Here is a 26,164-nt window from a genome sequence, read left to right as displayed (position 1 = left end):
TGGCAATGCACCGGCAGCGGGAATCGACCAAGGACGGGGCGGAAGTCGAAAAGGGTACGATCGGAGCACGCTTAACAATTTTCATGAGGATGGACATATGCCCTGAGAGGGTAGCCCAATGTGGCGATGCTCCGTCATGCTTGCAACCTATCTGAAGAGAATATGGAGCCGAGGCATGACAAGCATGACAGGCATGTTGAGCCCTTTGGGTCGATTGGCACAAGCTGCATCGGTTTTGTCTTTGAGTTGCAGCTAGTAGATACAACGTCTATGTGGCGTTAAAAAGCCGCGAGTGGTCGCGTGTGTAGAAGCTAATTGGTGTAGACATTTTCAGGTCGGCTTTCCCGACGTCGTCGAGTGGCGGAAGCCGCACGACACTGGCACGCGACGAAATGAGCGAGCCAGGAGAGGCACCGGATGGCCCGGGGACAAGGAAACGTTGTTTACCCCATGACTTGGATTGGGCACTGGACCTGATGCAGCTTAGTAGTAGAGACGGATCCTTCAGCGGCAGCCAATGCAAGCGGCAGCTAGCCGGTTGCTCATCTGAATCGGGAGTCAGCGGCTCGTGCTGACATGCTAATAACGAGGGAACATGCCAAACTAAGCAGGTTGCTATTATCAACGGAACTTTGTGTCGAGTAAAGAGAGAGGGATCAACCTCCGCGCCGCGCTTTCACATGTGAGATGAAGGACAAGAGCCCACAGAAGGTGGTGTTTCGATGTCAGTGTCGTATACATGACCCGTCCCGCTCGGTATATGCCACTAAAAAGAAGTGCATGTGAAGCGGGTCGGTATTGCTGATTCGTTTAAGCGGAGATCCTTCGTTTCTCAACGGTCCTTGAAGGAGTTGCGACTGCGGAATGCGCGCCGTGTATGCATGGTGGGTAATGAGCCGCGAGCTTCGTTTCCGTCTCATTGTGCCTGGGTTATGGCGGCGTTATGTGGTTCCGCATTGATTCGTTCAGAAGGCGCGATAGATTGGCACATGAGACTCCCCTCTAACAAAGGGCCATGGAAGCACAGTAAGTGAGATATAAATCCAATAGTGAAAGTGGCTTTCATAGGCTAAGAATATGTGGTCGAAAGAAGCCCTAGGGAGTGCGGAGGATCGCCTGCCCTGACATACGCCAAGTCACGCCAGGGCGGATCGTCGCAGATGCGATTTTGTGAATTTGGACATAGCGACGCTACGACATCTCAAACATAGCGCAACTCACACACATACCATGGCGCAATCCGATGAAGAAGACGACTACATGAATATGGTGTTTGAGGATGCACCCAAAGGACCAAAGTTTGAGACATCTCTCCAGCGCGCCGCGCGTAAGCGCAAAGAAGTGCGTGTCTCCAAGCCCGTAAAACTGTATTGAGCTGACACGACGACAGGGTGAAGCTCGCGCACATCAAAAGACCAAAGCCGAACGTGCAGAAGAAGCCGAGGCTGCACGTGAAGCTGCTCTTGCCACTGCCCTGCCCGAGACCAACAAGGGATTCAAGATGATGGCCAAGTTTGGATTCAAGCAGGGTGATGCACTGGGCAAATCTGAAGATGCCCGTAAGGAGCCTATACGAGTCAATCCCAAGGATGACAGAGGTGGAATTGGCCTGGAATCCGAGAAGAAGCGCAAGTTCAGGGAGCAGTTCGAAGAGGCCGACCGATTGGCAAAGCGCGCAAAGGAGGAAGAGGGTGACTACCTCGAGGTGTTGCGCCAAGAACAGAAGGAAAAAAAGGCTGAACGAGACCTGGAAAGCGCACAGAGGACTGCAGAGAGGTTGTCTGACAAGGAGGCTGAGAAGGAAGGCACACGAAACCCGACCGAGAAGCCATTGGAGGACATTAACGTGCTTTGGCGTACCCAAGCACGACGGAGGGCTGACAGGAAGCGCGACACGCAGCAGCGACGAGAGCTGAACGATAGTATTGCCTCACGACTACCCACATTAGCTCCGGAAGACGAAGACGAAGAAGACGATTCCAAGGTGGCTCAAGGCCGTGACCTAGCACCTTTCTACACCACACTCGAAAATGACCTTGTAGACGAGGACCCAGAGTTGGCTGAGTTTGAGGCCTTGCCCGTGACGGAGCGCCTCCAGAAGCTTTTGCTATTCCTTCGTGACAAGTACCGGTACTGTCTTTACTGCGGGTATGAGTATCCAGATGCCGACATGGAAGGCTGCCCAGGAGTAACTGAAGAAGACCACGATTGAGTGAAGTTAGTGCTTCCCGGGCCTCCCTAGATTGCATAACATTACAAGGTATGAATATGATTCCTCCCTCTTTCCAGCCCATGGATCAGGACAGCCACATCGTGCGACAAGCCATCTAATCAGTGAGTGTTCGGCCTAGTGCAACGCCTCTCGAACGACACTTGAAGTGGTTCCGGATCTGAAGTGTAGGCCAAAAGTGACTACTATGTGCGCCGATGCATCTGTAAAAGTAATACATACGATCGGCACAGATCGCATGCGGATTCCTTTGCTAACAAAAGCTACTTATTCGCTAGTAAAAGTGATCATACTATATACCCAACTGCAGAGCTATTGAACTAGTCATCAAGATGGTTGTCAGTGTCAACCATGGACGACAGTGTGAAAACACCTCTCAGGATAGAGTTCAGATAGATTACAATGATAATTCAACTATCATCACAATTGAAACTACACATGACAGACTGTGTACACATATACTAATTGATGTTCTGACTGATCGCAACCTCAAGACGCTTTGACCTTACACCAAGTCCCGTGCTCACGCGCTTCGGAACTGTCGCGCCTCGCCAACTCAACCCCTAGCCCTGAATCATCAACAACAACACTGCTAAGCATCCCGAAATACATTGCAATCATCCATAATTATAACGATGGAACACGAGAGATGTTACATATACGAACCACCGGCAACGGAAGAGCGAGCGACAAAGCGCCAACGAACGACCAAATTCGATCCGCAGGCGCAACTCCCGGAACGGCTAAACGCGTACCGAGATCTATGGCGACAGCAAGATGAGCGCATCCAAGTAAGCCAGACCCATCTCACTTTATTCCAAACACTGTTTAATGTAACCAGGACACCCTCGAAGGAGCAGATAGCGCTACTCAGGAAAATATTGCCGACTTCATTTCTTCCAGCTCATCTCCAAATGAAACCAAGTTTGCTATACCGGCAGCACTCATTGTTGCGGGTCCTAGTATCGCATCTCACGGGCCATTCTTTGAGCGTCTTGGCCGAAGAGTCAGAGAAGAGAACAGCACGTACATTGTGCTAACGTCTGGCGAATGTCCAAATCTGAAAACACTGCTGAAGAATCTTATCAAAAAGGTTACCTCGCGCGTAGAAGATGACGATGAAGATGATCTAGATAAGCCTTCTGCAACTTCGAAACATGGACCAAAGCTGTTGAACTACGACCTTGGTCATGTGCAAGCATGGCAGAAGAAAAACCAAGCATCCAGCATTGTTGTTGCATTACAAGACAGCGAGGGATTCGATGTCGGCTTATTAGCCGACCTAGTCGATCTTTTACAGTGCGTCTGCAACATTCTTACGTATACCATATACTGACTTTGCAGTTCATGGCTCGACCGTCTTCCTTTTATGCTTCTCTTTGGTATTGCGACATCGGCAGATAACTTTGAGGAGCGGCTCTCAGGAAACTCGTTACGATATCTTGAAGGACAGAAATTTGATGTCACCCAATCCGATGAGATCGTTGAGAGATTGTTTGCCGCAACTATCGCTAGTACAGATGTCTGCCTCCAGATCGGACCCAACCTCTGCCGCCGTATGCTCGATCGACAAAAAGACCACGTGCAAAATACACAGGATTTCTGTGATGGCTTGAAGTACGCATATATGTCACATTTCTACGCTAGCTTACCGAGTATCTTCCTCAAACAGGGCCTCTCGTTCGAGGATGTATCCGCAGATGCTTTTGAAGCTGTGCGCAATGTCCCATCATTTCGAAGGTGGGTAGAAGACATGTTAGAGGATGGTCATGCACAGGATGTACGAAAAGCACTCAAGGACAACAAGTATCTCTTCAGCCAGATCACCCAGCATATACAAGCTGGCCAACAAACCCTCGCTACGTTAAGCCACGCCTCCAAAGCCCTAGCATGTATACGAGAATCACTCCAGATGTCGCCTAGCGTTCGACTTTCCGCAATCTGGATTCGTGCAGCTGCTGGTGAGCTGGCTGGATCACCTCTCGTTCGCGAAATGATGCTGTCCATTAAGAAGGTTCCATCAGACAAACTGGTACACTTGTTCGCCGCATTGAAAGAATTGGAGGGCGACTACTTTTCAATGGGCATCAGCAATTCCCAAAGGAAGCTGGACAGCCTGTTACAAAACGCCGATGCGCCTCTTCGCACGCAGCACGATGTCCGTAACGATAGCATGCGAACCACCGTTGTCGCACAGAAAGTACTTCTGAGCAAACACAAAGCTGCACTATCGGAACAAGACAAGGCGTACTCGGACCTGGTTACAGACTTTCACGACAAGCTCGAAGCATACTTTACTTCCTCATTCATCGAACCCAAGACTCTGTTCCTCTCAGAAATCTTGATGTACGACCTAAAGTCGCCACATACTGAGGTCTTCCAGCCCAAGCCTCGTCTGGCGGTTGAGCGTGCGCTTACCACCCCTCATGACTACCTAGGCTGTGAGTGTTGCAGCGGAGTAGACGGCAACCCGGCTGCTCTCTCTGCTACCCAACCTGCGACGGCGATTGTGTATCAGATGTACTTGGAATCTGGAACACTGATCAATGTGACTGATTTGTGGGCTGCATTTAATGCGATTGCTGGAGATGGCACGGAGGAGAATGAACCCAACACTATGTAAGTCACTGCTCACACTGTGTCATGTTTTGCAACTAACAACTTCAGGGCGCTGTTTCAAAGAGCGTTAGCCGAGCTCAGATACCTGGGTCTCGTCAAGCCAAGTCGAAAGAAGACGGACCACATCTCCAAAATCATGTGGAAAGGACTGTAATCACGGTTTAGGGAATCTTCTTTCAAACCTATGTTCATATTGTATAACCTCCGCTTCGTCCAAACCTATCCTCATATTGTACAACCTCCGCTTCGTTCAAACCTATCCTCATATTGTACAACCTCCGCTTCGTTCAAACCTATCCTCATATTGTACAACCTCCACCTTAAATCGTCCATTCTCCTCTTTAAGCTTTTGGCTGAGGCGCCGTATCACATAGCGTACCGCAATTCTTACATGTCCTCTTCTCCTTATCCTCCTTGAACCCATTGACAGCATCCTTAATTTGTGTCCCTAGATCCGTACAATGAAATGACGACTCATGTACCTGCTCCGCACAGTTTTGGCAATACCACCTCAAGCGATCCAAACTACCCTCTGGTCGCTTCTGCTCCAACACAATACCAACAGTATCCTTGAACCTCACCGGATTATGCGGCGTGTTTGGTGGCAGTAGGAACATGTCGCCCTCATGAATATGTATATCTTTGAACTGCTGGCCAGCGGGAAGCGAAGCATCAACTACTTTCAACAGCATGGAGCCTTTGTGTTGGTAGAACCATTCCGCGGTTTCGTTGATGTGGTAGTCTGTTCGTTCATTGGGGCCGCCGACGATCATGACGGTTACGTCTTCGTTGTAGACACAGTAGTTATTGATGGGAGGTTTCAGCATGTGCGAGTTTTCCGCCACCCTACGACGCGCTTGTTAGTTCATGTTCTTGAGGTTTGGTTTGGCTGGTGCTTAGTACGAAACATGAACCTGAGTATAAGTACCATTTTGGAATGTTCAAAGGCTGGCCTAGCGGTCTGGTGGAAGCCATGATTTGATTTCGTATAGAGGAAGACACAATAAAGTCGGGTTTGCAGATGTCAGAGGCTTAAGACAGCTTGTTAATCGCGCGGAGACGTCCAGTCTCGATGTCATAGAGGGTCCAGGCATATTTAGTGGGGAGCGTCTCGCCCCGCATGCGCGGGCTCGTGCGCCGATCACTGGTGCGACGCGCCATAGCTACCTAGGTAGGTAAGCTGACACAAGTCGTGCCCGGTGACAGCTTGCTTGTCTCTTTCCCTCTCTCTTCTCATACTTTCGCCTCATACACAGCATTCTTCTAGTCGCGATTCTTTCAGCAACAACATGGATCACTCACACATGGATCACGGTCATATGGGCCACGACATGCCCGGCATGGGCGGCGACGGGCCAAAGTGCAACATGAACGTAGGTACCATCCTTCTCTCAAACCCCCACCCGGGTATCATGAAATACTTGACAGCCTCTACCTAGTAGGTGTGTCTGGCGACTCCAGTGGTCTTTATACACTAGTATGTTAAGTATTTTATGACACCCAGGTGCTCCCCACAGAGGCGCGCGAGGAGAAACATGCTAACAAACATGAACAGATGCTGTTTACTTGGGACACGACCGACCTCTGCATCGTCTTCCCCTCATGGCATGTCTCGGGCACCGGCTCGCTTATCTTTTGGCTCCTTGCGATTGTCCTGATGACGGCGGGATACGAGGCTGTTAGAGAGATGTCGAGAAGATACGAATCATATGTAAAGGAGACGACGGAGGGACCAAGAGGTGAGTTTACATCTCATATACGTCGGGTAGCACGGGAAGCGGTGCGCACTATGCTTGCATCTCGACTTGTTCAAGATGTAGCCAGTGACTGCCATGTGATTTGTTGCTATCCCGCGACATGTTGAGTGCATGTATGAAGCTACGCCGTCGAATGCGATACAAGTGTGGAAGTCGGAGACTAGGGAGGTCTCTTTTCTTCGCTCCACCACCTTGAGGACTTTCACTGAGTAGTTGCGTGTGAAGATGAAGCAGATGAATCGAGCTCATTACTTGCCCCAGGGAGAAACGCAAAAGCTGGGCGCAATGAGCAGCAGACCAAGATCATCAAGGCTATCTTGTATGCTGTACAGGTCTTTTACTCATTCTTCATCATGTAAGTTTCTCGAGGATGGCATTCATTGAGCTCGGAAACTTATGTGTGTAGGCTTCTCTTCATGACGTACAACGGCTGGGTCATGCTCGCTGTTACGGTCGGGGCTTTTGTCGGCTACTTGATGTTCAGCCAATCTTCCCCGACCAAGTCGGTCGCTTGTCATTGATGGTGACTTGGATAATACATGAACCGCCTAGGTGTCATAAAATACTTAACATACTAGTGTATCAAGGCCACTATAGTCGCCAGACCACGCCTATCAGGTGTCTATCCACACTGTCAAGTATTTCATGATACCCCGGTGGGTTGTCGGAAACTTGCAGTTTCGGGGTAAAGGAAGCCGAAATGCAGGGGCAAGAGCTGGACGTGCGTACAGATCACTGTACACCTGGTGGAACCATTTTAACCTTTTCCTGTAATATCCGGGGACTCGTATCTGATGGATGTGGTGGACCCAATGCGCGTCCGAGGAGGGCGTTGGTGCATTCACGGAACGGGAATAAACTAGAAATATATCATCATGTTAGGATGAAAATGTTTGCATTGCTGCCTCGACTCGTGTCTCCATCAAACCCCAAATCCGAAGACGGCAATGTTGGCCGCTGGCTGTGAGCACGTGATAGCAAACACCGATCGGGCTTTGATACCATTGCGGGACATGTTGCCATGAACAAAGTCGAAGCCAAAGCAACAGAAGCACATTCAGAAATGTATTGCGTAGACGATGCATGTAGTGGAGGCTCACCCCATGTTCTGCCATCACATGTTCCCCAGCCTTCACATGTCACCGGCGTTTCCCACGCGTGACTTGCCCCAGCTTCCCGGCCCCAGATGCTCGGCGTTCCGTCCGAAGAGGTCAGCCACCGGGCTCAAAAGCAAAAGTAGCCAACCAGGCTTTGGGCATTTGCATCAGCTGGGCCATGGCTGAGACGAGCCATCTTCACATGCGACGGCTCTCTTGGTGGATGGTAAATCAACGGAGCGTCGCATTATACATGTCGCCGCCGCTTACTACTTTGGCCTGCAAACACCCGCCACATCATTGGGTCCGCCGACAGGTTGCATGGCGGGTTAGCGCAAGTCCCCACCTGGCTCCAAAGTCCCGAGGCATAACTTGCGATCGCTACCTACCTAGGCATAGTTGGAGGTTGTCTTCCGCTGCCCTTCATACAAAGCAGCCGAACCCCAGACTTTTCGCCCGCATTTACTCTCTCTTAGATAGACTCTGTCCATCTTTCCATTCACTCTCCATATAACATCCATCACCATGCCCGAGAGAGTCATTGTTGTTGGTGCTGGCTGTAAGCGTCACCGTCTAATCATGCTTCATCACGCGGAGAACTAACAACGGCGACAGTGTCCGGCCTGAGTGCTGCTCACACCATCTATCTTGCTGGTGGAAATGTAGTCCTCCTTGACAAGAACAGTAAGTGGCGCACCGTCTGCGCCGAGCGAGCGCAAACTGACTCTCGGTAGACTTCATGGGAGGCAATTCCACCAAGGCCACATCTGGAATCAACGGTGCTCTTACACGGACACAAGTTGACGAGAAGATTGGCGACAGCGTCAAGCAGTTTTACGATGACACGCTCAAGTCGGCGAGAGACAAGGCGCGGCCAGACTTGATCAAGGTGCTCACCTACAAGTCTGCCGCGGCCGTCGAGTGGCTGATGGACGTCTTCAACCTCGACTTGACTCTCGTTTCGCGGTTAGGGTATGTTTTGCACTAGAAGCGTAGTCGCTACATATACTGACTTGTACAGTGGTCACTCACAGCCCCGAACCCACCGTGGCCACGACGCCAAGTTCCCCGGTATGGCCATCACCTACGCTCTGATGCAACGATTCGAAGAGTTGGCCGAACAAGAACCGGAGCGCGTCCAGCTCGTCAAGAAGGCCAAGGTCTCCAAGGTCAACACCGAAGGCAACCGGGCCACTGGTGTTACATACACATTCAATGGCGAGGAGACGACTCTCAACGGACCCGTCATTCTGGCTACTGGTGGTTACGCCGCCGACTTCACAGAGGATTCTCTTCTGAAGAAGTGGAGGCCAGACACCTTCGACCTCTCCACCACCAACGGTGCTCACGCTACCGGCGACGGACACAAGATGCTGATGAAGATTGGCGCCAACGGCATTGATATGGACAAGGTCCAGGTTCACCCGACCGGTCTGGTAGATCCCAAGGACCCTACCGCAAAGACAAAGTTCCTGGCTGCTGAAGCTCTCCGTGGTGAGGGCGGTATTCTCCTCAACAACAAGGGCAAGCGTTTCTGCGACGATCTCGGTCACCGCGATTACGTCTCCGGCATGATGTGGGCTGAGAAGGAGAAGGGCAACTGGCCCATCCGCCTCGTCCTCAACTCGAAAGCATCAAACGTTCTCGACTTCCACACCAGGCATTACTCTGGCCGTGGCCTGATGAAGAAGATGACTGGCAAGGAGCTTGCCAAGGAGATTGGTGTCAGCGACAAGGAGCTCCAGCACGAGTTCCAGAGCTACAACTCCATCGCAAAGGGCGAGAAGAAGGACGAGTGGAACAAGAAGTACTTCCACAACCTGCCCTTTGACATCAACGACACTTTCCACGTTGCACACATGGAGCCCGTGCTCCACTTCACAATGGGTGGTATTGAGATCAACGACCAAGCCCAATGCTTGAACTCGGAGGGCAAGCCATTTGATGGTCTATACGTCTGTGGTGAGCTTGCGGGTGGTGTCCACGGTGCCAACCGCCTTGGTGGTTCATCACTTCTTGGCTGTGTTGTGTACGGCCGTGTCGCAGGAGAGTCTGCATCCAAGTATCTCTTCCAGCAAGCGCTCAACAACGCTGGTGGCGCTGCCGTATCTCGTCTCGGCCAAATTTCACTCCACATCGACCCATCGCAACCGGGCAAAGTCTCGGTAGAATGGGGCAACAGTGCCAGTGGAAACGCTCAGGCCGGAAGCTCGTCAGACCCCGTCGAGCAACAAAAGCAGATATCTTCGGCCCCTGTCATGTCCTCCAATGCCGACTCAAACGACCCCGGCAAGGTCACCAAGCCAAACGCACCCAAGAAGTTCAGCATTCCAGACAAGGAGTTCTCGCTCGAGGAGGTTGCGAAGCACAACAAGAAGGATGACTTGTGGATTGCAGTAAAGGGCATCGTCATGGACGTGACCAACTGGACAGACGAGCACCCAGGCGGTCCTCAGGCGCTGTTCAGCCACATGGGCAAGGACGCGTCAGAGGAATTTGAAATGTTGCACGACGATGAGGTCATTCCCAAGTATGCGCCCGAGATTGTTATTGGCAGAGTCAAGGGCCAGGAGGTGACGCTCGAATACTAGACGGGCAGTGACAGTTGTTTGTACTTTTAGCATGTTTAAAATGATATCACTTGCATGTATAGAATGCTACTTGCCTGCGTTTCGTGCTTTACAGTGATCAACATCATGTTTCATGTGAATCGCCCGCGTCGTGCCCCTCGCCGCCGCAGATCAGCCGCCTCGGACCCTGGCCGCATTTTCCCCAGACGTCGACCATGCTTCTGATCCCCCTAGCTTTGGTAACCACTATGCACAAGCACGCGTAACCCTCCCTTTGCCAAATTCCCACCCCAAACATGCTGCGCCAGCAAATCCTCCACTCCTTCAGCATACAATGACCACGTACGACGAGTACGGCATTCCCGTTGGCGCATACTCTGAGCCAGAGAGCTTGACACACCAAGCATGGAGACTGGCGAGAGCTTTCTTTCTCTACCGCATACGGCCTGCAGTGCAGGCTAGGACCAATGCGCTGCGGAGCGGCAATTGGGGCATCAAACGGCTATTCACGCTTGTAAACGCGCTGGTGATGCTTTGGTGGGTGGTTCTGTACTGGGGCGAAAGAGGCGTCTTCAACAGCGCTATTGGGAGTTGCAACTGGGACAAGTGGGAGAATTGGGTAAGAACATGGCGATATAGGAAATATCGGTATTCAAGACTGACAAACGTCTAGGAAGCGGGCGCAAACCCTCACAGGCTCATCTTCGTCGCCGATCCGCAACTCATAGACCCGCATACGTATCCCGGCCGCCCATGGCCTCTTAATCCTCTGACGTACAAATACACCGATCTCTACCTGCGTCGCACCTACTCGCGCTTCCAGACTATCCTATATCCGGATACCATATTCTTCCTCGGCGACCTGTTTGATGGCGGTCGTGAGTGGTCGACGCGCACAACTACGTCGCCAGAGAAGCAGTACCGCAAGTATGGCGACGACTTTTGGATGAACGAGTATAGGCGATTTGGCGATATCTTCTTCAAGCACTGGGGTGATGCGGGAATGAATCCCAGATCTGGACAGCGAGGGAGGAAGATTATAAGCAGTTTGCCTGGAAATCACGACTTGGGCTTTGCGAGAGGTGTTCAGGTCGGTGTCAGGAACAGGTTCAATGCCTATTTCGGCGACGGAAACAGGATCGATGTCATTGCGAATCATACATTCGTCTCTATAGACAGTGTCTCGTTGAGCGCATTCGGCCAGGAAAATCCACATGAAGTCGAGAATATCTGGAAGCCTACCAAGGATTTTCTCGAAAACGCAAAACGACAAAAGAAGCGTCTCATTCAGCGCGAGCTACGCGCACAGCAAGGTCTCAAACCCTACCCCCGGCATGCTTCACCAAGAGATCAAGCGCGAAGACCTAGCCAAAGCCGAACTCCCACACGCAAACGACGACGTAACCGAGTTTCCAACCATCCTCCTCTCCCACGTCCCCCTATACCGCGCCCCCGGTACACCCTGCGGGCCCCTCCGCGAACACTGGCCCCCGACGCCTCCGCCCGCCGGCCAACCCCCCCCTCGAACACGACGACCGCAACGCCATCTCCGTACGCGGCGGCTACCAATACCAAAACGTGCTGAACCGCGAAATCACCGCCGACATAGCGGAGAAGGTCGGCGATATACGATATGCCTTTTCGGGCGACGACCACGACTACTGCGAAGTCGTGCACAAAGCCTACCCCAGCGGCGGCGGCGGCATCCGCGAGGTCACCGTCAAAAGCATAAGCTGGGCCATGGGCGTCCGTCTACCAGGCATCGTCATGCTCAGTCTGTGGAACCCCGTTGATATCCACGGCAACCCTAAGAACGGCGATGCTAGTAAAACAGTGCAGATGAAACAATGTCTCCTCCCCGATCAAATCGGTACTTTTGTAAAGTATGGGTTACTCTTCGGTATTACGCTTCTTTTACTACTCGGACGCGCTGTTTTAGTAACTTTTGGTCTCTGGGGTCGAGATCCTGATGCTCCGAATTCTACAAGCCCCCTCCTACCCACGACAAACACCTTTTCTTCCGCCTCTTATTCGACGGATTCAGATAAACACAACTACACCCACGAACCCCAATCTTCAAACTCGTCTACCTCGTCCGAACGCACCGGTATCTTACTCTCCACTCGTACACCACAGGCTAGAACACGCGCTCCCACTTATTCCTCTACCACTCCACAGCAGCAACATCAACAAACATACTCGTTCCCCCTCGTCCAACACGCAGGCTACAACCCCGCAAACGACGATAGCTACACCGGAGATGACAAGGAGAAATCGAGGGCAAGGGTCAAGTTTTATGGACAACCTGGAGCAGGAGGCAAGAAGAGGAAAATGAGAAAGGGGTTGAGGTTGTGGTGGTATGAGTTTCGGATGGGCTTGGGGAAGGTGGTGGGGTGTGGGTTGGTGTGGTATGTTTGGTTGGTTTGGAGGGGGTGATGTTGGAGTGGAGTGGAGGGCAGATTTGTGGAGTTTGGTATAGAGCCTGCTTGTTCTTTTGTGTGTTTCTGTGGGACCAGGTGGTTAGACTGGGGTTTGGGGTGATATCCTGCATGTTTTTTTCTTGCGTCGTTTCAGTTACCATTGTATTGGTTTGGTTTAATAGGCATACATTTTTGAAGGGGGAAACACAAAATTGTGCCTCTTGGGTTTAGACAACAGAATAATAGAGTCGTTGATGACTCTATCACATCCATATCATCATAATAAACGAATACCTCGTTAGCAACGACGTTGAACATTCATGAATCGTATTTCGTTCATCTAATCTACCACATCACACACACTCCCTCCCAGCGGCAAACCCCATCATCTAAATCTTCAGCCCCTCAATCCACTTCCTCGCCTCCTCAACACCCTCATCCACCTTGTCTGCATTGGTACCCTGACCAATGGCAGTCGGCGCACCGGGCTTGCCTCCGGCCTTACCACCGATAATAGGCGTAACAGCAGAAGCCCACTTGGGTCCATCAGCGCCCGCATTCTTGAACGGCTGTGAAATGTATTAGCATTTGAATCCTCAATCCATGCACTTGATCTGCAAACTTACCTCACTAACATAGCACCCATGCACCACCTTGCCCTCCTCTGGACTAGCAGAGAAAAGATACAACGAGCGATCCTTGAGCGCACTCTTGGGGCCCGAGATAGTCTTTATAGCCTCACTGATAGCCTTGTTGACGTTACTGGACCAGTCCAATTTCTTGACCATGAATTTCTTGGTCTCGTCTTCAAAGAACTTGTTCACTTCGTCCATGACACGCTTGTTGTCTGCCTTGGCAGCAGCCTTTTGCTCATCGAGCATGCTCTTCTGGATCTTAGCGAATTGGTCGCGGAGTTTAGCTTTTGCGAGGGCAGAGATTGTGAGGTTGTTGAGGTCGACGCCAATTTTCTTTGCTTCCGCTTCTTTTTGGGGACCGAAAGGCATTTTGCCCATGGCTTCTACGCGTTCCTGGAACTGCGTGGCAAGGCGTTGGACTCTGTAGGCTTCTTGACCTGTTACGGCGACGATTCGACGGATGCCCTTTGCAATGCCGGATTCTTCGAGGATGACGAGTTCTTTAATCTCACCGGTTTTGAGGACGTGGGTGCCGCCGCAGAACTCGATTGATAGTTTCTCCCACTTTTCGTTCTTGACGTCGGCGAGGAGCTCTTCAACGGGTACACCGACAGAGACGACGCGTACTGGGTCGGGGTATGTCTCACCAAAGACGGCACGTACACCTCGGATCTCTTTCGCAGAGGCAAGTGGCACATCCTTTGCGTACACTTTTGCGTCTTCCTTGATGTACTTTGACGAAATGCTCTCCACCTTGTCCAGTTCCGCTTCTGATAGACCAGCCTTGTGGGAAAAATCGAAGCGCAGCTTCTCTGGTGCGACAAGCGAGCCCTTCTGGTCGACCTCGTTTCCAAGGACTTCTCGAAGTGCGTAGTTGAGAACGTGTGTACCAGTATGGTTATTGCGGATGGGATGTCTCCGCGACTCGTCAAACTCGGCAATGACCTCGCTGCCTACGCTCAACTCTCCGTCCTGGAGGTAGCCAGTGTGAAGTACGTAACCAGCATAAACTTGAACGTTGGTGATGTCGATACAGGCCTCGCCATCCACTACCAACTTTCCCATATCGTACTCTTGACCGCCCTGCTCAGCATAGAAGTTTGTCCGGTCAAGCAAGACACCAAACTGCTCGCCCTCTGGAACTTCTTTTGTGCTCTTGAGGAACTTCTTGTTGTGGTATATCGCTTTGATGACACTGGTTATGTTCTCGCGGCCGTACTTGGCAGAGTCGTCGGTCTTGGGGACATCGGGCATGTTCTCGAGCGCACCTAAGTCGTGTACATCGAACTTGACGAGTGCACCAGCAGCCTTTTTGTCACCCTTACTTGCCTCACGAGCCTTCTCTTGCGCCTCCTCAACCTCCTTGTCGTCAATCTTGAGTCCTCGCTCCTCGGCCATGAGTTTGGTCAGATCGACAGGGAAACCGTAGGTGTCGTACAACCGCCAGACATCGTCTCCGGGTAGAGCATCTGAGCCCTTGACCTTTGCTTTCTGCGCATACTTTTCGAAGATGACTTCACCGCGGTCTAGCGACTTTGCAAAGGCCTTTTCCTCCTCATCCAGAATCTCGACAATGTCTTGTTGCTTCTTCTTGATTTCTGGGAACATGTCGCCCATCTGCTCGACCAGTGTGGGAACAATCTTGGAGAAGAAGTCGCCAATGTCCGTCTCAAAGTATTTGCGTGCGTATCGAGCACCTCTCCGTAGGACTCGGCGTACGACGTATCCGCGACCGACGTTGTTCGGCACACCACCGTCGGCAATGGCGAAGCTCATCATGCGGACGTGGTCGGCGACGACTCGGTATGCGGTATCAATGCCATCTGGGTCTTCAGCACCAAACTTGCCCCTGTATTCCCGAGCACCTGTAATCTCCTGTATCTTCTTGAATAGTGGTGTGAAAACGTCGGTGTCGTAATTTGACTTTTTGTGTTGGAGGACTGAGACCAAGCGCTCGTATCCCATACCAGTGTCGATGTGTTTGTTCGGCAGCGGTCGTAGTGATCGGTCGGGTTCGCGGTTGTACTGCATGAAGACGTTGTTCCAGATCTCAATGACCTCGGGGTCGTCCATGTTGACGAGCGAAGCAGCATTTCTGTACTTGCCACCCTCTGGCTCCCTCAAGTCGTAGTGAACCTCTGAGCAAGGACCGCATGGGCCCTGGTCACCCATCTCCCAGAAGTTGTCCTTCATATCTCCTGGTAGAATGTGGTCCTCGGGGACACCGACACTCTTCCACAGCTCCTTTGCCTCCAGATCAGGCTCTAGACCGTCTGCACCCTCAAAGTACGTAACATATAGTCTCTGGGGATCGATGCCATAGACGCCTGTGAGCAATTCCCAGGTGAAGCCTATGGCCTCCTTCTTGAAGTAGTCGCCAAAACTCCAATTGCCCAACATCTCGAAGAAGGTGTGGTGGTAGCTGTCCTTGCCGACATCGTCGAGGTCATTGTGCTTTCCGCCCGCGCGAATGCACTTTTGCGAGTTGGCGGCGCGCTTGAGCTGTGCGAAGTCGGATGAGGGGTCGACGGTGCCTTGGAAGATGGACTTGTACTGGTTCATGCCCGCATTGGTGAAGAGGAGAGTCGGGTCGGAAAGGGGGACAACAGACGACGAGGGCACTATACTTGTCAATTGATATGCTCACCATCTACACGATAGAGACATACCAAAAGTGTGGCCGCGCTCCTTGAAGTAATCGAGAAACGTCTGGCGCACGCGAGCGGCGCTCCATTCGTGCTTCTCTTCAACGAGCGACATGTTCGCGGCCTGCGCGTTGCCGTGGTGGGGTATGGAAAGAAAAGATGTGCGGGTGAAGAGTCTCGTATGCGGTGCAGCAACAGAGAGACGGGGTGGTGGAAGATGTGAACAAGACGATTGTTTGGTCAGAGTCAATCCACCCCTAAACCTTCTACTACGGCGGTGACTCAGAGGGGCAGTCCGAGCTATGGTCCGGCGAAGCATTCACAAAACTGTTTGGGGCATGGCCAAGCTGCAGCAGGGCTGAGGGTAAACTGCGGGGCAACTGCGCATGCGGCCATGGCTTCGGGGCCCGCCATGACGAGTAGCGCTATCCTTCTGGAAGCTTCACGTAAGTGCGCCCAGACGGGCCAGGTCTGCTATAACACAAAGCACCATGCTACCACACACCCACATCAGGAGACTCGCAACTAAGAAATCACAAAGCGCTTATTCACGGCTCTAAAACATTACTGCCTTACGTTAGCAAGTAGTCCCGTCTGCAATGGCATGGCGCAAGTCGTAGCTCACAGTAGCCACGCCAGCCCGCGATATGGCCAGCAGAACGCGCCTCATGGCAAGAAGAGGCCTGCAGACAGCTCGCTGGAGCACGAGCAGAGGTTGAGCAAGCGATTCGACCTGCTAAACTTGGGTATGTCTTTCACCCTCTACCCGCATACCAACGGCATGCTAACCCGACTGCAGTAGACAACAACGGCACACGCCTCTACATACCCGTTCCAGGCTCTACAGATGCGACACTACCCCGACCACCCGCCAGTCCAACCTCGGGACCCGACCCCCTCGCCTTCGTCGCATCACGACACAGCAAGCGCGACCGACGACCCCACCACTCGCGCCCCCAGGATGACGGCATGGAAGTCGAAGACACACCTCACCGTGTCTACATCTCCGACCTAAGCGCCGAGCTCTCCGACATTGAATCCGACGAGGAGAATCCCATATTCCTCTCCGATATTGAGAAACATCTATCCAAGATACCCCGACATGTCCTCCTCGGCCCCGACCCCAAGCCCAACGAGCACAACCAGGTGGTGCTGTACAATGTACCCACCAGCCTGACGGTGCCAGAGGCCCAGGATAACGTGCGCAAGGCCATCGTGGAAGCAAGACAGCGCATCAGGGATAAGCAAGCGAACCCCATCTCGGAGCCTATCAAGCTCGACTTTGGCGAATCCAACAGCAGGAATACTGGAGGCGCAAGTAGTGGTGCTGAACCTATGATGAGTGATATACCCCCGACGACGCCCATGGAAGAAGACGGCGACGCCATGGACATCGATTGAAATGAACCTGAAATGAAATGACCCGAAACATGTTTCTCTAGATTAATCCAATTACAATATTTCTCATGCACCAAACAGAATCAGAAATGATGATGAATGACAAATAAGAATCGTTTCTTCTCGTTAAAATTACTATATATATGTGGCCGGTGTTTTCTGTTGTTGTTGCTGCTAGATGAGAAAATATACTTATTGTACAAATGATATGTATGACTGAACAGATGTTGAAGGAAACGCCTGATCCAGTCACGATGCCGTTTCCTCCCCTTTTCTCATACATAACATCCTCCCTCCGCCGGTAACAGAACCCCAAAGAAAAAAAAATATAACGTCAACCCACCGTTTACTTCCTAAACCTCTCCAACACACCCATCAACTTCGCCTTCGCCGGTCTCGGTGGCAACTCCTGCGTCGGAACTCGGCCTTGTTCGACATCGCTGCCGCCCACGACACCCGCCTGCTGCGGTCCAGGCTGCGACGCTCCATACATCGGCATCTCCATCGCAGGAGCGGCGGATCCAGAGGCGGTCGCTTGACTAGGATTTGTCTTCGAGGCACCAGCTGGCGCAAAGTATTGAGGCGGGGCATCTGTGTTTTGGTATAGAGGCGGGGGTTCAGCCCATGCGCCGTCGGTGCGTTGGGCGTAAGGGGCGTTTGGCGGCGGCGCGGTACCGTAGGGTTGTTGGGTTTGGTAGAAGGTGAAGTGGTTTTGGGGGGCGAGGGGGGCCGCGGCGTTGGTTGTAAGGGATTAGGAACTATGAGGGTGGGAATGTTAGATGACATGTTTCGTGGAAGGGTTGGTTGGAGGGGAAAGGGGGGGCTTACGCGGTGGTAGGAAAGAAGAGGGAGACCCTTCTTTAATCGTTGCTTTGCGTGGATGTGACCGATAACGAACCAACCGAAGAAGATGAAGAAGAAGGAGGCGAGGATGATCCATTTGACTATGATGCCCGTCTGTGTAGAGAGTGTTGTTAGTTTTACTCGTCATCGTCATGCTGGTATGTATATACGTACGTCGGAGTACCAAAAGCTGTCATCGTTGAAGCATTCCCTCTCGCCGTTGTCGTACGTGATGCAGTAGTATCGCTTCGACAGAACCATGATTGCTGAATGTGTATGTGTATGTGACGTGTGGTGTGTGGTGTGTGTGTACAAGATGAGTGTGTGCGTGTATGAGAGAGTGATTCCAAACCAAAAAACAACCACTATATGCAAAGCAAACTAACAGGACCGAACGAATGCGAACAAGGAAAGTATTATAAATCTCAAAAGGGACAGACGGGAATGTAGTGTCGATCGAGTCGAGGGAGAGCGACAAAAAAGATTCCGGGTATGTCGCACCTCACGTATAGATAATATGTGTTAGTTTGCTGCTGTGTCCTTGCAGCCGGTTTGTGGTTTGAGGGGAGAAACAGAGGCAGCAACACCAACTTTGCTGCGCCACCCTACGTATCGAAAAGCTGAGGATTTCGGTCGTCCGATTTGCCGGATGCAAGCTGTGTCGCGTGTGGGTGAAGGCGCTGCGAGTTGGCAACGGCGTCTGTTTCAGGCGTGTAGGGTGCCCGCGCAATCTTGGTTTCAAGTGTGCGGCAAAAAGGGGCCCGGCGCAAAACGTCCTGAGGTAAACTGGCCGGATTCTTCAATTGCGACAGATTGTGGACAGGTTACAGCTACAAGACTTGGTGGTTTCGATGCTGCTGCTGCTGACGCTGACGGTGATGAAGTGATGAAGGGGATTTTGCAAGTATTGTACAACGGCGGAAAAACCAACTCTTACAAATAAAGGAGCGACTTTGACTCGAAAAAGAATAATTACAACCAAAAGGAGAGAGAGTGATGATGCCTTCTGTGGCTGGTGCCAAACTTGAGGTTGGGGAGGTCGGGATGGAGCATGCAAGAGGGACGCAGACGCGTGGATAGGAGTGGAGCGCGCCATCCGTGCGAGTCCTGCAAGGCTGCGTGTGGGCCAGGCCCGGGGAAAAGCTTGATCGCCTTGCCCAGATGCCCGGATGTGGCGGATGTCCGTTCGCGACGCTTCCATGGTTCCATCAACAGCCACCTGACGTTCCTACAGTTGTGGCTGTAGCGGTATTTGATTGACAACTACTCAGGTCTTCACCGATGCAACAATAAACCACATCGAACATGTACATTGAAACCCATGTTTCCTTCGGTACGCGTGTCGACCATTGTCGCCCATACACGCTATCCCTGCCATCTAGCTACATGCCATTGTAAGCGCTATTCCCACTAACACGCGGCTTCCTGGCGAACTGCAAAAGGAACACAAAGCGAGAAACACACAGTAAACGTTGTGGTATAATGCCACCGAACGCCTGATTCCATACCCCATCATGACTAGCCAAGCGGCTCCCTAAGCTTCCGCCTGGTCACCCTCGCTTTCAACCTTTTCCCCTCGCAATACTGCGTCACCGTCGAGCATTGCGATCGACTCGGCCCTATGCGCATCGTAAAATGTGAAACGAATGTTAACGGATAGATAGGCGACAGCAAGGAAATGTCTAATGCAGCAAATTGCGAAGTGATGGGCTCGCACTTGCCCCCGTGTTGGCCCGCTCAATCGGCGCCGATGTTACTGCCGCCGGAGCGTCCCGCATCACTGCGTCCATTGGAGTCGCCGGCCTGCCAGGCGCAGCACTGCCATGATGTAGCGCCGCGTACTGTGGCACTGCCTGTGGAGGTGCCGAGAATGGACTTTCGCGCGACACAGGGTGTGCGTGTGGATGAGTGGGCGAATAAGGCATTGTCCGCGGCGACTGAAGAGTGCCGTTGACTAGCATCGAACTATTGTTGTGGTGCAACTGCGGAGGCCCACTGATAGGCGGCCCAGAGTATGGCGGACGCAGCCCTGCCGCTAGAATCGCCGAGTGCATCGGCGGACCAGAGAACGCTGAATATCCATTCGTCTGCGGCGGATATGGCGCATGGAATGGAGGGACGTGGCCAACTGGCGGGCCCGGAAGCGGTGGCGCGTACCCATTGCCGTTTGGCAGATGGTGTGGATGACCAGGTCCAGGAGGAACACCACTATGCCAGGTTGGCAATGGAGGAGGGTGACTGAGCGGCGGAGCTCCTGGTAATGCCCAGCCTCCAGCCAGCGCAGGCGGAGGAGGAGGTGCATACGTTGGTATTTGAGTTGCAGGCAGGGCGTAAAGCTGTGGCGGTTCCTTGAAGATGGATATCGATCTCGTTCGCTCCTCCTCCTCTTCATCCGTGCCATTCTGTTTCTTCCAGTAACATTTCTGGCACAAGTAGGAAGCGGAACGAACCGCTTCAACTTCAGTATCTAGTCGCAAACCATTGCGCCTAGGCGACCCAACAGGTGGTGCGTCCGACATTGGTTGATCCTCGCTGCCATTACTTTTGACCGCTTGGCCCTCTTCTAGGCCGTGCTTCTTCTCACCATGTCCGTTCATATCAGTCGCGCCGTCCAGTGGTCCGTCTACAATCCGAGACACTTGGAGTGCTGTCGTTGCTTCGTCAATTTCCCACCACCGCGGGCTGACTTCAGTCTTGCAGCGCGAGCACTTGTGCTCGACCTTGGGCGCGATTGGCTCTGCTGATTCTTCCTTGACTACTATGCCAGCATTGGAGTGCCGTCCTCGTGCAGATGTGGGCGTGGATGCTGTGACTGCGGACGCCCTACGGTTAACCTGTGTTGGCACAACTTGTGGTACGACGCGCGTTGTCTGGTCGACTAAGTTGGCCTTGCGCGCCGTGCCTGTCAAAGTCAAATCGGCCTGTTTGAACTCGCGGGCGAACAGTTGAAGGGCGATCAGTTCAGTCCCCTCCACTTCCTCGTTCATGGGGTGAACAACGGTCTTGGGAGCATGTTCCTTGCACCAAATTGCCGCAATCAATGTCCCCGTTTCTCCATTTAGAGTCACAGTGGGCACTGCGTCCCGACGCGAGACCTTGACTGGCGTCATGTCGAAACCGAAGGTGTATCCGCTGCTGTGAGCGCAACCGACATGGAAAGTTCCATGGCATTGCAGGCACGACGTACATGCGCCTTTGTTCGTTTTGCAAAGCTTACAAACCGCATCGTATCGAAGTGTCGGCGCTCCTATGCCCTCCACCATGTCCAAACGGATTGCGCTGCTAAACTTGATCTCAGGATGCCAAATTGCACAGTACACATGCACCCAGTTGTTGTCAGCAGTACGCTTGAGCGGCTCACGAGGAACGAGTGGTCGGCCTTTCTCCTGTTGTTGGATGCGATATTCTTCCTTTGCCTTGTCAACAAGTTCTTTCTCCAAGCGCTCCTTTTCTCGGTCGCGGTCTGTCTTCTTCTTGTGTGTGACTTTGGGTTGCTCGTAGAATTCTTGTTCGGTCTCTTTTTGCGGACAGAGAACACATTCGTAGGACTGGTAATCGTCAATAATAGGTCAGTGATGGTAGCAATAAAACTTACATATGACACGCTCTCTTTCTTGTCGTTCTTGCAGGTGTCACAGTACCACTTGTTGGCTTGTCGTGTCTCTTCAACACCATAACAAGCCTTGTGAACAGTCAATCGACAAGCGGAACATTCTAGGCGTGAGCCTTCTGTTGATCGACACACAGCGCAGGGAAGAGCCCTGAGCTTTGGGGGTGCAGGAACTGGTGGAGGCGTAGGCGCTTTGGGGACCGGAATTGGCTTTTCCTTTTCCTTCTTCTTGGAAGTGGGCTCGTTGACGGGAGTTGATGTTCCGCTGTCTCCGTTTGTAATTGCCATGGCAGTTTTCTGCTTCTTTTTAGGGGGCTCGATAGTCGGCTGAGCGGTAGCAGGCGGAAGTTCGACGTATTCGGGGGTAGCGTTCTTGGAGCTGGGGTCTGACTGTGCAGCGGAGACTTCGCGGAGGAGCTCTTCATCTATCCGCCTCTTCCAGGCCTTTCCTCCACCTTGGGCAACCTTCTTCGCAATTTCGTCGACATTCTCCCAAGTCACTGCGTATTTGCGCCACAAGTTTGCACACCGCAAGCAAAGCGCAATGAGGAATCCTGTCTTGTCTTTGGAACGGCCGTCAGGAGGTATCATCTGACCAGGTGTCACGCCAGGAGCACGCCTCCATTGTCGAGAGTGTCGAACAGTACAGAACTTGCACTGGAAGAGGCGCTTGCGCTGAATCGCCTTTGCGCTGTCGAATGCCGAGTCGTCCTGGTTATCCGCCACGTCGTCCACCAGTCGAGCCTGCGCGTCGGGCTCAACTTTCTTAGTCCGCCCCTTTCGACTGCTGTAAGAGCCCCAGATCTCCCTGCCTTTCATTGTCTTCTTCCACATATAGTAGTACCGCACAGCATCTCCGTAGAACATCGTTTTGCTTGTGTGAAGGCGGACGAGCCTAATCTCTGAGCCATACTTTGCGACACCTTCGTTCCACTTCTTTTCTTCCTCTTTGGTCAACTCTGGCTCCTTGAGATCTTTTCGCTTGTCAATCTTCTTGACATGCTTCAAAGCTACGTCGGCGTCGTATTGATACTTGGTAAAGAGAGCCAAGCACCTATCCAGAAAGTTGGTGTTCCAAGGGTCCACTCCGACATGCGATTGAGCCAGGGCCTTTGCTCGGTCCATGTAAGCCTTCACCTGCTCTTCCGTCACAGTCGGCGAATTGTCTTCTCCGCGTGTGGAGTGCACACCCAAAGGAGGCATCTTGAACAAAAGCTCCGCGGTACATTTGGAGTCCTTGTTCGGTATATCTTCACCGCGACGAACATAGCCAGGTGGTTCGTCCATGACCCACTTCGGGCGCTTAGCCTTCTCTGCCTTGTCGGCCTCAATGGCGGCAACAGTCTCTTTTGACAGCTTGCCCTCCTTCTTATTGCCTGCAGCCTTGACATAGCGTTTCTTAATCTCTGCCGGTTTGACAAACTCGACGGGATGTCCGTGCCAAACATTGACGTTGGCTTGGTGTCGTGGTCCGAGCCGGGAACTTGCACGTGGGTAGATGGCCCGATCATCGTATTGCAGCGCATCCTCTACCCTACAGTGGATACCCAGGTATCGCATGGGCCACATCTTAGCCAAGGCTATCTCGGCCTGTGTTGCAGGATGCGTGTCGATGTGTGTTTCAGGGTCGGGAGTGGTCGAATTTGTTTCGCCATTTCCTTCCTCTTCTTCCTCGTCTACAACCTCCTCCTCTTCTGCATCCTCGTTGGTGGCGCCTAAGCGAGCCTCCAGCCTTTTCTCTTGGGCTCGACTACATGGGCCGCAAGCCCAGGCAAACCCGCGAGATGGCTTCTTCAGAAGTGGTGGCCGCACACAATTCATGTGATATGTATTGTGGCACACGGCACATTCGACGGAGTCATTCCTATTCGGGTTAGCTTCGTCACGTGGGTGGCTCGATGAGAACTTACGCCGCGCAATATCCAACACAACGCTTGCAGCTCTTGACAGCGCTGGTCAGCTCCTTGACTCGACTGGTCTCTAGACAGATGTACTTCCATCGCTCGTCCAATGCTTTTTTGACTCGGTCGGGTACATTGATGACAGACGAGACCGGAATGACGTCGTACCATCTATGGATGAAGCGATCAAAAACTTGGTTGAACCAGAAACTGTCTTTGGTCTTGCGATACTCATCCAGGTCGCCGATTTCGCTCCGATGCAAAATCTGGCACTTTCCTCGTAAGGATGCGATGGGACAGAGATCTGAGTGCATTGTTGCATACACCAGACGGGTGTCGTTGTTGTAGCGCTGAACATCTCGTGGGCGATAAAACCAGTTCACCCGCATAGACTCGATTTTCTTCTTGGGGTCATTGTCGACGTGAATAAACTCCATAACCCGGCAGAGGTAGTAAGGCTCGCCGGGCGGCTCGCACACGAGGTACACTTGATCTGTACACCCAATTAGAAGTCGCTCCACAAGCCGCGAGACGTGGCTGGCGTAACGGAGCGGCCGTCAGCTGCGCCTGAAACAAATGAAGACTTACCATTAACGGAGATAATCTGGCCATCGTCAGCCTCCAGGTGCCCATCCTTGAGAAAGGCACCAGTGTTCTCAAAAGTCATCATGTTAGTCTCTCGTGCGCTGTTGGCGGCTACCACGGCGTTGGCCTGACTTGCGCGTTTCGCCGCAGCCTGGCTTGGCGCAGCCGTACTCGCGTGACTTCCATTTGCGGCATTTGCAGCAGCATTTTTGCGCCGTTTGGTTGTAGGTTGGGGCTGTGGTGTGCTGGCCTGGGCTGGTGCAGCAGTGGTTGATGGAGCCGGGATATTGGCATTTGCCGCGTTATCTTTGGTGTTGGTTCCGGAATTACCCCACGACGCATTGCCTTGCGCAGAGCCGGAACCTTTTTTCCCACTCACATTGGAAGGAAGGCCGCTGTCGGGAGCCACCGAATTACGCGACGGCGGATCAGACACGTTACCGTTGGTGGGCGCAGCTCCCACTTCAAAGTCAATTTCAGTGTCTTCAGCATAATTGGGACGCGACCTGCCGGGACGGCCGCGCGACCGCGTGCCATATGATGATGGAGCCTCACCATTCTGCTCGGGCTCTTTTGATGACGACTTGGCCTTGGATGATGGGAAATTGGCTGTTTCCGATGTCATCTGCACGTCCTCCATGGCAGAGGACGCGTCGTTGGGGTCTTGTGCAGGCTGCGGTGTCTCCAAAGAAGCAGCCGGAGTGGAATTTCTGGTGGAAGAAGCCTTGCTAGTGGATCCTGAAGGCGCTACTTCTGACGCAGCGCTAGGTTGATGCTGTTGATTGCTTTGCGCGCCATCCTGATTGCGCGGTGATGGGGCATTGGACTGATCCCCAGCAGTCGAGGACGGGGCCTCGCCTCCGCCGTTCTTCGTGTCCGCCATGATCAAGTCTGTAAGAGAAGACAGAATCAAAACTAAGGACGGACCAAAGGACAGCGAAGAAGGCTTTCAGGCCGGGCGCGGGCAGTCGCCAGGGTGGTGGTGGAGTGAAGGCCCGTCACAGGCGGATATCAACGCAGCATGGGATTGCCCATGGGCGCATTCACGCGAACTTGGTGCGTCGAGGGTTAGATGTAGTTAATTTGGGGTATCCTGACCGTTGGCTCGATGGGGCCGATGGCGAAAACAGGAATTGTTTCGCGATTAGACGAGAGCCGGCGTGGTGTGTGGGGATTAGTGAAGAAGGGAGCAGTGGTTGAAGGAATTCAGAGATGGCGAGGGCGGGATAGACTCGCTGTAGTATGGGTCTAACGGTGCCAAGCTAGGCCCAGGGCTACGTCCGTGGGACCTAGTTCTTTCTTACGCATATCTCATCTTTCTCATCGGTGCTGCCAACAGCAGCACCCTCGCGGCCGCAGCCGCGCCTTCCCACGCCGCAGTGGTGCCCGCTTCGGGAGCCGACGGGGGCGTTGACGTTGATGCATCTCTTGTTCCTCCCAGTCCTGTCTTTGATGGTTTTTGCATGTCCATGTTCACACGCTCCGTCCACCAACGATCTCCACTACCCCTGTCCAGCATATACCAGTAACGCACTCATCATGCGGCGACTATCTCTACTATTTGCACCTTCTCCGCTTGTCTCAGTCATGCCGCCGGTAGTAGGCCAGCGGACAGGCAAGAAAGCGTCTGGGTGACTGCTCAGGGCCATCAATTCCAGGCAACATTCCTGCAGCTAGCCATCTCCAACGCGCGCTCCAGCGTCTGATCCAGGGCACAAGATTGCTACAAGAGGCGCTTTCATGGCGTGGGCACAGCGACGAAGGTTGAAGGAGGCGATGTATGGTGGTCTAACGACATACTAATCCGCTTTAGCGCCGAACAAGGGTCTAACGACACCTCGCAGCTCGTTTTGA

General features: G+C 52.7%; 10 protein-coding genes across 10 annotated transcripts; 6 read left to right on the top strand and 4 right to left on the bottom strand.

The window, feature by feature from the left end:
- Positions 1 to 1,230: 1,230 nt before the first annotated feature.
- On the top strand, positions 1,231 to 2,212 carry PtrM4_140330 (DUF4187 multi-domain protein; the record flags this gene model as incomplete). Its single annotated transcript, XM_001937946.1, has 2 exons — positions 1,231 to 1,341; positions 1,391 to 2,212. 2 exons carry the CDS (start codon positions 1,231 to 1,233, stop codon positions 2,210 to 2,212), a joined length of 933 nt encoding a protein of 310 aa, XP_001937981.1.
- Positions 2,213 to 2,865: 653 nt separating this feature from the next.
- Positions 2,866 to 5,003, top strand: PtrM4_140320 (uncharacterized protein; the record flags this gene model as incomplete). The annotated part of the gene is made up of 4 exons (XM_001937947.1): positions 2,866 to 3,021; positions 3,072 to 3,529; positions 3,575 to 4,849; positions 4,898 to 5,003. The coding sequence occupies 4 exons, from the start codon at positions 2,866 to 2,868 to the stop codon at positions 5,001 to 5,003; spliced, it is 1,995 nt and encodes a 664-aa protein (XP_001937982.1).
- A 187-nt stretch (positions 5,004 to 5,190) lies between these two features.
- On the bottom strand, positions 5,191 to 5,824 carry PtrM4_140310 (3-hydroxyanthranilate 3,4-dioxygenase; the record flags this gene model as incomplete). The annotated part of the gene is made up of 2 exons (XM_001937948.2): positions 5,191 to 5,695; positions 5,778 to 5,824. 2 exons carry the CDS (start codon positions 5,822 to 5,824, stop codon positions 5,191 to 5,193), a joined length of 552 nt encoding a protein of 183 aa, XP_001937983.1.
- Positions 5,825 to 6,138: 314 nt separating this feature from the next.
- On the top strand, positions 6,139 to 7,127 carry PtrM4_140300 (ctr copper transporter family protein; the record flags this gene model as incomplete). Its single annotated transcript, XM_001937949.2, has 4 exons — positions 6,139 to 6,222; positions 6,405 to 6,588; positions 6,868 to 6,961; positions 7,013 to 7,127. 4 exons carry the CDS (start codon positions 6,139 to 6,141, stop codon positions 7,125 to 7,127), a joined length of 477 nt encoding a protein of 158 aa, XP_001937984.1.
- Positions 7,128 to 8,228: 1,101 nt separating this feature from the next.
- Positions 8,229 to 10,294, top strand: PtrM4_140290 (SdhA, Succinate dehydrogenase-fumarate reductase, flavoprotein subunit; the record flags this gene model as incomplete). The annotated part of the gene is made up of 4 exons (XM_001937950.2): positions 8,229 to 8,262; positions 8,319 to 8,387; positions 8,438 to 8,675; positions 8,725 to 10,294. 4 exons carry the CDS (start codon positions 8,229 to 8,231, stop codon positions 10,292 to 10,294), a joined length of 1,911 nt encoding a protein of 636 aa, XP_001937985.1.
- Positions 10,295 to 10,607: 313 nt separating this feature from the next.
- PtrM4_140280 (uncharacterized protein) lies at positions 10,608 to 11,858 on the top strand (the record flags this gene model as incomplete). The annotated part of the gene is made up of 2 exons (XM_001937951.2): positions 10,608 to 10,892; positions 10,947 to 11,858. 2 exons carry the CDS (start codon positions 10,608 to 10,610, stop codon positions 11,856 to 11,858), a joined length of 1,197 nt encoding a protein of 398 aa, XP_001937986.2.
- A 1,224-nt stretch (positions 11,859 to 13,082) lies between these two features.
- PtrM4_140270 (AlaS, Alanyl-tRNA synthetase) lies at positions 13,083 to 16,088 on the bottom strand (the record flags this gene model as incomplete). Its single annotated transcript, XM_001937952.2, has 3 exons — positions 13,083 to 13,262; positions 13,320 to 15,949; positions 15,998 to 16,088. The coding sequence occupies 3 exons, from the start codon at positions 16,086 to 16,088 to the stop codon at positions 13,083 to 13,085; spliced, it is 2,901 nt and encodes a 966-aa protein (XP_001937987.1).
- Positions 16,089 to 16,577: 489 nt separating this feature from the next.
- PtrM4_140260 (uncharacterized protein) lies at positions 16,578 to 17,374 on the top strand (the record flags this gene model as incomplete). The annotated part of the gene is made up of 2 exons (XM_001937953.2): positions 16,578 to 16,719; positions 16,773 to 17,374. The coding sequence occupies 2 exons, from the start codon at positions 16,578 to 16,580 to the stop codon at positions 17,372 to 17,374; spliced, it is 744 nt and encodes a 247-aa protein (XP_001937988.2).
- A 343-nt stretch (positions 17,375 to 17,717) lies between these two features.
- Positions 17,718 to 17,876, bottom strand: PtrM4_140250 (uncharacterized protein; the record flags this gene model as incomplete). The annotated part of the gene is made up of 1 exon (XM_001937954.2): positions 17,718 to 17,876. The coding sequence occupies one exon, from the start codon at positions 17,874 to 17,876 to the stop codon at positions 17,718 to 17,720; it is 159 nt and encodes a 52-aa protein (XP_001937989.2).
- A 2,020-nt stretch (positions 17,877 to 19,896) lies between these two features.
- PtrM4_140240 (PHD zinc finger-containing protein) lies at positions 19,897 to 24,395 on the bottom strand (the record flags this gene model as incomplete). The annotated part of the gene is made up of 4 exons (XM_001937955.2): positions 19,897 to 21,762; positions 21,810 to 23,688; positions 23,735 to 24,218; positions 24,314 to 24,395. The coding sequence occupies 4 exons, from the start codon at positions 24,393 to 24,395 to the stop codon at positions 19,897 to 19,899; spliced, it is 4,311 nt and encodes a 1,436-aa protein (XP_001937990.2).
- Between the last annotated feature and the right edge of the window lie 1,769 nt (positions 24,396 to 26,164).

Source organism: Pyrenophora tritici-repentis, chromosome 8 (assembly GCF_003171515.1).
Source record: "Pyrenophora tritici-repentis strain M4 chromosome 8, whole genome shotgun sequence".
NCBI classification, from domain to species: domain Eukaryota; kingdom Fungi; phylum Ascomycota; class Dothideomycetes; order Pleosporales; family Pleosporaceae; genus Pyrenophora; species Pyrenophora tritici-repentis.
This window is presented reverse-complemented; position numbering and strand designations above follow the sequence as displayed.